This window comes from Maniola jurtina, chromosome 8, assembly GCF_905333055.1.
Source record: "Maniola jurtina chromosome 8, ilManJurt1.1, whole genome shotgun sequence".
NCBI classification, from domain to species: Eukaryota; Metazoa; Arthropoda; class Insecta; order Lepidoptera; family Nymphalidae; genus Maniola; species Maniola jurtina.
In genome coordinates this window covers 5,492,777-5,502,420 of record NC_060036.1, presented here as the reverse complement: position 1 = coordinate 5,502,420, position 9,644 = coordinate 5,492,777, and the positions used below count along the sequence as shown (strand labels likewise).

Genomic DNA, 9,644 nt, shown 5'->3' with positions numbered 1-9,644 from the left:
TCATTATGACAATCGCAATTCTTGTGATTGGCTGAAAAATTGTATTGTAGCATTGTAGCCAATAGTGAGTGAGCAATGCGAACCGACAGTCGGATTCCTGGTCTGTGCCGGTCATGGTGCCGATAGTGATGTAACTCTCGAATCAGCTGTTTTTGACATTTTTAATTTTAAACATTTTCCACACTACCGACCGTAAGAAAAGCGATATATTGTTTCATTAAGATGCTGTAAACAAGATTAATTCGAAACTCCGAACGAAAGAAATATTTTATTATTAAAATAGTGTTTAGAATGTCTGTTGAAAATTTACATCAGAAACCTAAAGTCGAGATCGAATATTGGTAGTAATTTTCGGAAATCATGAAACTTTTTTCCTCGAGATTACGAAAAATTAAACTAGTAATATTTTTTCAGTAAAGTATGCGACTATGGAGGTCATTGTTTAGCACTAGCCCAAACAATTAAAAATATTAGCCCTGAAGCCACAATTGTTTGTAATAAAGGTCGACAAGGTAGGTGCAATGTGTTCATTATTTTCAGATTATGGTCGTCCACTGCACCTACATTAAAGATCTTCCTCAATTAGCGCCACCACTTTGCCACTCCTCTCTATCAACTGTCCATCTTGTGATAAGTAAAAGTTTTATTGAGGTAGATAGGTACCCTTGTATCACACTTCACACTAATATCATAAAGGTGCAAGTTTGTGTGTATGTTTGTTACTCCTTCACGCAAAAACTACCTACTGAACGAATTTGGCTGAAATTTACACACAGGCTACTATTATCCCGGAAAATCAAAGAGTTCCCACGGCATTTTTAAAAAACCTACATCCACGCGAACGAAGTCGCGGGCATCAGCTAGTTATGTTATATAATATTGTTTGTATATTTTCAGGTTCATTTGAAGTAGTAGTAAACGATAAACTTATTTATTCCAAACTACAAACAATGGCATTACCAGATTATATGGAAGTGGCAGAAGTAATTCAAGATGTGGCAAATGGTGCTGAGCCAAGGGAGATAAAAGGACAACAACCAGTCAACTGTGCTTTATCATAACATTTAATAAAATATTACACCATTAACTTAAAAATGTAAAGAATTAACTACTTAAGTATAGGTATTTTACTAAGCCACTTTTGACAGTTGCTAAAATGTATGGGTTGAAAAAATATCAAACAACCGTATGGTGCTGCTCTTCAGTTGGTTAAGAATATACAATGGTAATAGCTACTTAATGGTGTTTTAGGCCTGTAATAAACCATCTATGATAATATTACTTATAGAATTCAATTTTTTTAGTGTTCCATACTCAAAAACCCTTATAGGATCACTTTATTTATTATTTACTTTGTTGTATGTCCGTCAGTCAAGAAAACCTGCAGGGTACATCCCATTGACCTAGAATCATGAAATTTAGCAGGTGGGTAGATCTTGTAGCACAAGTAAAGGAAAAGTATCTGAAAACCGTGAATTTGTGGTCACAAAAATGTGTTTATGAACAAAGGAGTATTTTCAAAGTACCTAATATAACTGTAACAAGTGTGGTATCATTATGAAAGGGCTTTACCTGTACATTGTAAAATAGATTTTTATGCATTATAGTTTTTGATTTATCTTGCCAAATGTTAAAAAAAATTAGTAGTTACTGACTGAAATAATTATCTACAATAGAAGTTTATGTATATTTTACAGAAAAATGAATCAGGTTTTTTGATATTAACAATAAACCTTTACAAAGTTATTTTGCGGTCTTCAAAAATGATATCACCAAACACATGACACAGAAATGATGACAAAAATGATTCTTACCGTTTTACTTCTGTAGTACAGAACCCTCGGTGCGTGAGTCTGACTCGCACTTGGCCGGTTTTTTTAAGACAATGTGGCTGCCAAAGCAAGTTGGAACTTTTGTGAAATATCAAAAGTGGCTTACCATATTTACCTACTCATTTTAACAAACAAATAAACTTGATGTTCAAAATAATATTACCCCATTACTAATAACATATTATATTAATTATTCAATTTACAACTGCAACAGTGTATATGTATGTAATAAATCACCATAACATTTAAAAATCCAAAGATAAAAATAAAACCACACACCTAATATTTCAAGCTTGTAAATAGATTACAATATTATAAAATATTGTTAAAAATCTTATTACACACAGACAAAATTATGGGAATCATTTAGTTAAAGATAATTTCAGTGGAGACTCATGAATACCATATCAGTCTTAAATATCAAATGATGCTGTAAAGTGGAAGCGAATAATAACATTGTCTTATGGTAGAATATGTTTTATCAGTTAATTAAAATTAATTAAAATAAACTTTTATCTTAAATGGATCTTGAGGTAACAAGATGGGGTTTCTGGTTATATATTTACTTAAAATTTTTAATCTCATTAGAATTGCCAAACCTTTTGATTAAATTATGCATTAGCAGCATATATTGAATGTAGTAATAAACCATTATTAATCAAAATTATCTTAGTTTTAAGATGTCTGTAGTCTGTACACAAAAGTGGAGTTCGTAGGCCACAAATTATTTGTTGATAGCTGATGATCTTGGTTGAAATGCACACATTATTAGTCCACATCTCTCTGCTTCAATGTACAATCATCCTGAATACTTGATCATAATTAATACCAAACATGTATACAGCTAGGAAATTGTGTGAAGGCATTCTTGACACCATGGAGCGTAGGAGAGGCGCTCCAATCGCGCGTCATAAATATTTGAGCTAATGGTGCAATACATTGATGCCATATTGCTAAGTCGTACAAGAACGCGCGATCATTTAGTTACCTAGTTATAAGGACTTTAGTAAATACTAAATAATAATATGGAAACAGCCATTATTTAGGAACATTTCATATGTACAGTTGGTTTCCGATAAAAAGAACGCTGGACGACGGAGCGGATGTCAGCGTATTGACATACTTGGTATACATACTATATATTATATATAATAAATATAATAAAGTGTTGATTAATGAGCCAATCACGAGCCAGCAATCGCCCGGCGCCTCTCATTTCGATCGATGTCGCCTACTGCGCAGGTACAGTGTTAACGGTCTTTTAACAAGAAACGAACTGTACCTACTACAAAAGCTTAATAACGTGCTAAAATTTATCTGCTAATATTATCATCGCTTAAATAAGGCAACACTTGAGAATTAGTATGCAAAATAAAATCCTTGCACCCATTCACGGGTCCTAGATAGCTCAAGTATATGCCGAATCGCATTTTACCGCCAAATTCTTCGGAGATAGTCCTCAATGGTTCAACTGTCTTTTCCCCAGTTTTTTGGTCTATGCATATCATCTGACATCGCGAGCATGGGCCCTCTACCTGCAAATCCAAGAAGAGATTTTAGAAATTGTTTTCAAAATCAGCAGCTTTTATAGCGGTAGTTGACTATGCAGCATAAGTAATGTTTTATTTTAACTGTAACAACGCTTAATTAGATCAAAATTAGGGAAAATACGAATCAAGAAAACATGGACCGAATTTTCATGTACATGCTGTTAACTCATTAGTGACAGCATCTGATCAGAACTCTACCCTAATATGGAGAAAATTACTGTACAATGATTGTTGTACAGTAATTTTCTTGGATTCAGATCTCACACTATTAGAGGTAAAGCCATTTTATATGATACCCCACTTGGTATAGTTATCTTAGGTAGGTAGGTAGGTACTTTGAAAATTGAAACATTTTTTTTGTGATGTAACCACAAATTAAGTTTTCGGATTTATTCATTTATTTGTGCTATAAGACCTACCTACCTGCCAAATTTTATGATTCTAGGTCAACGGGAAGTACCCCCTATATATTTTCTTGACAGACACGACCAACGGACAGACATACACACAGACAACAAAGTGATCCTATGAGGGTTCCGTTTTTCCTTTTCAGTTACAGAACCCTAAAAATGGAGAGTCCTCATAATGTATGCATTATAAGTACCTTGAATTTATGATTTCCAATAACCACCATCTGCCACTCCCTCTCTATAAGCTCATGTGCTGTATCAACAACTAAATTTCCTCTAAATCTGTCGGTTAAAGAATTCAAATCATCCATAAACATTGAATCTTTAATTTTGCTTTTCAACCATTTAACTGTTGCTTTGTTTATTAAGAGGAATTGGGCTTGATTGCTTAACGAAAGCAGACTCTTTTCTTCGCCATTTTTTTTCTTTTGGATTCTTTTATCATCATCTGCTTGTCTTATCAATCGTAAATAAGAGATACCTAAAGCATTTGATATCCAGTCGGCGACTGCATCTCCACAATCATAGCCTTTAACAATGTCTGTGCAGACTTTACTCTGGCAAAATGGAGCAGTAGATCTTTCTATGTATTTATCACTAAGTGAAACATCTAGAGGTATTGAGATTGCAGAGCCTGAAAAAATAATAAGTCAGGGTTTAATGTATGAAAATCTAGATAATATATAAAAAGAAAAATTGACTGACATTGTGGCTAAATCGGTTATACACACTCCAGGTCAAAAACCAAGCGCTATCTTTTTCTATAGCAAGTCTTAAGAAAGAGATGCAATACATTTTAACCTGTCATTTTAGTTTAATTTAGAGACAATCATAGTATGTTTTACTCTTGGCATATAAAACTTCAGTTTCACATATACTCGTATTTCAAACTAATGTATCTAGAAACTAGAGATTTTGCATGTTATTAAGTTTTCTTTATGATTTTAATACCAGCAGGTCAGTTAATGCCTTAATGTAATAAAATGTAACCTTGAGTTCTTAACCTTGTTAAAGTTGTTAACAGCTGTGTAATAAGTTAAAAACAGCCACTTTTCTAGTGCATGTACATATTTAAAAGAAATTCATACCTTTGAAATTTAATGTAAGATGCCTGTGTTTTAAATCAATAGCAGGCAGAATCATACACATTTCCGTATTTTGTTTTTGCGTAAGACACACCCCATTGTCCTTGACAATCATCCACTCTCTATCATATTCAAACCCTTTGGGGCCAATTTTCCAATCAGATTTTATTTTAAAAGCACCACATGATTTGATTGGAAATATTGCTATTTCAGACAAAGTTGCATTCGACCCAGTATTGAATATTTCAGGGGTTGTATGTCTCAAATTATTTTCATTTAGAACAGATAGTATTTCTTCTTTAAACTTTGCTGTATTTGTTTTGACAACTTCTACTTCGTTATTATTATGATTTATTAAATGTCTCTTTGGTTTTTGGTTATTAAGAGTCTGTTGTCTCACGAAACATTTGGTTATCATTGAAACTAACTTATCAATGTCATTGAAAGTATTGTGGTACCCGAATGAGACTCTCACAGCTCCAGTGGGCCTGCCATTTACTAAGTCCACTTCATCTCCACATTTATGACCAGCTTTGTGCATGCTCTTCATTTCTTTATTTGTAATATTTAAATGTCTTTGACATGATCCTGAATTGCAAAAGCATCCAGTTCTTAAACTAATGTTAAACAGGTCTGCCATGTGCTGAAACTGAGAATAAATTGTTCCAAGATTAATGAACATTTAACTAAGTATATTTTTTAATGAAATTAAACTTAATTTATTTTAAAATTTGTAAAAAACGTTGCAAAGAAGATGAATGACATCAAAAATTATTGTTAAGTACTTGCAAAAGATAAGTCTCAAAAGTCTTAAAACAAGATCTTACTCAAATCGTTTTTGTTTAACTATACTTACTTACATATTTTTTATCAGTTAACTCACCTCTGCATATCCTATGTATGTTCCATCTTCCCTTATCAGATTAAATGTAACAATACCTCCTTGTCTCTTGATATCAGTAAAATCAGAATCCATATACAAGACAGCTGCCTTGGTACCATTTGAGTGTTCAAGTTCACAAAGTTGCTTATATAGATCTTTAGCTAAATAAAAAGTATGGTGCGATAATGTTTCCATTATATCATTGTTTATTACTTTGGGTATTAAGCATGACATTACACTAAAGCAATGTTTAAGCGCAATGATGGATAAAAATGGTAAAGTTCCATCTTCAAACCTGAAATAGAAAAGCAATAATGAAAAAATTTACATTATGGTTGAAATTGATATATCTGTACTGATATTATAGAGGTAGTTTTTAAGTTTGTTCGTAGGAAGTAATCTCTGGAACTGCTGAACCGACTCTGAAAATTCTTTCACCTTCAAGCTACATTATTCTTGAGTGCTACATTTTATTTTCAAAAAATTAGAGATCTTTACAAAAAATTTAATAAGCTACTTATGCAAAGCCAGAATAAGTCGATTGTTGAAAATAAAAAAGGAGACTCAAGGAGTATGCCACAGTCTGCCTTATTAGTAGGTATGCAAAGTAAAGGCTTAATTTGAGTTTGTTTAAAAAAAAACGTTCCAACTCTGCTCCATTTTGTAAATCTGAAAAAAGTCCTACCTACCTACTAAAAGTATTTTTTTTTAATTTGAAAGTTTTATGTAGTTACTTCTTTTGAAAGTAATTAAGTAAGTAAAATTTTATAATAATTTAGTAGGCATGTTAATGTTATGCCTAATATGATAATTAGTTCTTTTGTAACAGTTAGGGAACTTTTACCTTTCGTAAAAAGCCTTTCTTTTGACATGAAAGTCTTCACTGCTGAGAACAATATCCACTGTACCACCACCAAAGTATTTTTTTTCCTTTAGGACATCCATACTAGAGTTCTTAACTAGCAATGCTCCCAATCCAGATGGGAATCCAAATATTTTGTAAAATGAAAAGCACACAAAATCAGGTTGGGTGACTGACAAATCAAGTTTACTCGTAGCCACAAATGATGCTGCGTCCAACAAAACATACCAATTACAGATAACTTCACACAACTGTTTCTTCAAATAACCATTGAGACAACCATTTTGAATTTCCTGCACACAGTCTATTGGATACTTATAGCCATTAAAATTGCTCTGTGCTGAGTATGCTAACAGTGCATTACTTTTCTTTTTTTCTGTCTCGGAATGATGGATTTTGGGATTTTCACAGGGCTTCAAGGCATTCAGAAAGTCATCATGTGATATATGGATGATATCTGCATTCTTCGCTTTAGCTAACTCACGCAAACCAATCACAGAGGTATGATTGTCTCTCAGATAAATAAAAGAACCATTGGCTTTATCATTTTCGTCTTCATCTTCACTGTGGAATTGGAATGACTCAAGTACCAGTTTTAGGGCCTGTGTTGTGCCAGATGTGAATATCAAACTGTATGTTGATTGATCTGTATTGAAATGGTTCAAAACAGTACATCTTATTTGTTCTATACAGTCTTTTGTATGTTTGTCTGAATGTGGGTTGAAGTAGACATTTCTTTGGAGATCGTCATTTATTTTTGTCAAGAGTGTCTGTGGATATAATGCTGTTCCTGCATTTTCTAAGTAGCATTTGTCTGAAAAAGTTTATAAGCAGTTGTGAAACAGGCCCCAAGTTTTTTATGCTAAGCAGTATAATAATTAAACTAGATGATGTTTGTGACTACCTCCGCAAAGATTTTTTTTTTTAAATCCTAGGAACTCATTGATTTTCAGGATAAAAATAACGTATAGTCTATGCCCATCTCTGGTTAGCAAGTTATCTCTGTACCAAATTCCATCAAAATTGGAATTTTGATGGAAACAGACACACTTTTACTATAATAATAATTTTAACTAAGTACTAATAAATACTAATACCTATATTAATAAGTCCTTGGTATAAAAAAAATAATTGTGCATATTGAGTAGGTGTACACCTTGTTTAAATAATGTTGTATTGTAAAAAAGTTTACATTTATTACTATAGTTAGCCATACAGACCCATTTTTATGGAATATTTACTTTAATTAATTTCCTCTTTGTAACTTGGTATTTGTACGGAATTTGCATGCAGCGTTTACTTTTAAATGATTTAACATAGTTGAGCACGATGGAAAAATCAATTATTATAGTTATTTAGCATAAATGTTAAATCGCTAGTAAACCTTTAAATAAAAAAAAAAAATGTCACAGCTGCCCTTAATTTAAATCAGATTAGGTTTATAAAAAATGCATAATTAATTGAATTTAAGTGAAAACTTATACAAAACTCACCACCAAGTCTTCCAAATTCATTTCTTATATTTTGCATACGTTGATTGTCGATTACGCTGCTCAGTACGGACATGTTTACTCGTTTTGTATAAAACACAATTAACGTTGATCCCGTTGCTATTTTCTTTGATACAATACATAATGTTTGATGATGAAACGGTAACGACTGTTACTTAAATTTAGCCTTGAGCATAAAGTAGTTGTTAACAGATAATGAGGAGAAACCACACATAGCGAATATAATATGCAATGTAACAAGCCAGCAACTGAACAAACACACTAAACGTAATTATTCCAATTTATAAACAACTACAATTGAATTTTCGTGTTACCTAGCCATTTGCACGTTGTCAAATAGATGTCATTTTAATTTGACGTTTGTAACAGTGTTTCCACTTACGAATTTCATTTTGCTCTAGTTTCTATTTTCGAAATACCCTGATTTTGGGTGCATCATCATCATCATCATTAGCCTGTGGTCATCCACAGTTGGACATAGGCCTTCACTATAGAGCGCCACCACACCCGGTCCTCAGCCTTCCTCATCCAGCCACCTGGATGCTTACCTACTTATTATTATTCTAAAGAAAACATTATTTCAAGTCTTTAATATTATTTTAACATTTATAAATAATCTTAATCTTGCGTTATAATTATGTATTTTAAAAAACGAAAAATGAATTAGTTATTATGACCAAACTGTCATAGATAATAATTTTTTTCCCATTTTCAAATAATTATACCTATTTAATTAGTAATCAATCTAGCTAATTGCTAATCTTGTTAATTGCTAACTGCTACCCTATTCCTTTTGTTTAATGTTGATTTCGCCCTAAAATAGGGAGAAATCCCTAAAAGTGGCAACCATAAACTAGTCTGCAAAATGTTTGCTTTTTTTTAAGTAATGCGCGGCTCTAGATACTAGCATTCTATCATTAGAGCTATAATTATAATATTTTGAAGATTTAAATTATTTATAGGGACCTGCAATTTAGGCTGCATCTATTAGCCAGTTAGCAAAGTTAAAGTATAAGTAGGTACTTACATAATAATATTATTATGATTACTTAGCTATCTACTATTTTTCAATGTGTACCTAGTTACCTACTTTGTGAAGCCTAATTTTTTAAGAGTGGTAGAATGCTACAAGCGCACAATGTCCATAATCATCATTAGGTAAATTGTCGAAATAATTGGCTAGTATTATTCTATTTCAAATGGGCAAAGTCAAGGCACACAGTAGGTAATGTATTAGGCAGCTGTTGCAGGTACCTAGGTAGGTACAAAGATGAAGTTGGATACGCCTCTAGGTGCTCTAGCTCCTGAAGTCGCGTTTCGTCGCTGCGCTCTGCCATGTAAACTTGCTACATCGACCTACATGACTACTCCTAATATTACAAATTCTACACGCGTACGTGCGCACTACATGTGACACGCTGCCTTGCAGTTTCGGTCGCATCACGCTAGTCGCTGATTATATTTTTGTTTCAACTTTCAAGCTTGTATCGAAATGCCCTTTTAATTTTAGT

The 9,644-nt window shown here is 32.7% G+C and overlaps 2 protein-coding genes across 3 annotated transcripts; one reads left to right on the top strand and one right to left on the bottom strand.

Moving 5' to 3' along the window:
• The first annotated feature begins 166 nt into the window (after positions 1-166).
• LOC123867790 (migration and invasion enhancer 1) lies at positions 167-2,908 on the top strand. The gene is made up of 3 exons (XM_045910058.1): positions 167-341; positions 415-512; positions 898-2,908. Exons 1-3 carry the CDS (start codon positions 292-294, stop codon positions 1,059-1,061), a joined length of 312 nt encoding a protein of 103 aa, XP_045766014.1. The 5' UTR covers positions 167-291; the 3' UTR covers positions 1,062-2,908.
• Positions 1,047-8,488, bottom strand: LOC123867768 (molybdenum cofactor sulfurase). Of its 2 annotated transcripts, none has more exons than XR_006796498.1 (7): positions 8,116-8,488; positions 6,605-7,436; positions 5,761-6,055; positions 4,881-5,526; positions 3,987-4,426; positions 1,786-3,367; positions 1,047-1,755 (listed from the first exon to the last, which is right to left on the bottom strand). XR_006796498.1 is itself a non-coding variant. In XM_045910015.1 (7 exons), exons 2-7 carry the CDS (start codon positions 8,186-8,188, stop codon positions 3,146-3,148), a joined length of 2,508 nt encoding a protein of 835 aa, XP_045765971.1. In that variant the 5' UTR covers positions 8,189-8,199; positions 8,429-8,446; the 3' UTR covers positions 1,047-3,145. The 2 variants fall into 2 exon arrangements, 1 of the variants encoding a protein (XP_045765971.1); XM_045910015.1 differs by having other exon boundaries at positions 1,047-3,367; positions 8,116-8,199; positions 8,429-8,446.
• Between the last annotated feature and the right edge of the window lie 1,156 nt (positions 8,489-9,644).

What these genes read in the sequence shown, in the direction of transcription:
- LOC123867790 (XM_045910058.1), top strand. Translation starts at nt 292, where the DNA reads ATGTCTGTTGAAAATTTACATCAGAAACCTAAAGTCGAGATCGAATAT. An exon ending in AAAGTCGAGATCGAATATTG is followed by an intron (nt 342 to 414) that starts GTAGTAATTTTC and finishes ATATTTTTTCAG; the next exon opens with TAAAGTATGCGACTATGGAG. An exon ending in TTGTAATAAAGGTCGACAAG is followed by an intron (nt 513 to 897) that starts GTAGGTGCAATG and finishes GTATATTTTCAG; the next exon opens with GTTCATTTGAAGTAGTAGTA.
- LOC123867768 (XM_045910015.1), bottom strand. Translation starts at nt 8,188, where the DNA reads ATGTCCGTACTGAGCAGCGTAATCGACAATCAACGTATGCAAAATATA. An exon ending in TGAATTTGGAAGACTTGGTG is followed by an intron (nt 7,437 to 8,115) that starts GTGAGTTTTGTA and finishes AAACTTTTTCAG; the next exon opens with ACAAATGCTACTTAGAAAAT. An exon ending in CATACATAGGATATGCAGAG is followed by an intron (nt 5,527 to 5,760) that starts GTGAGTTAACTG and finishes ATTTATTCTCAG; the next exon opens with TTTCAGCACATGGCAGACCT.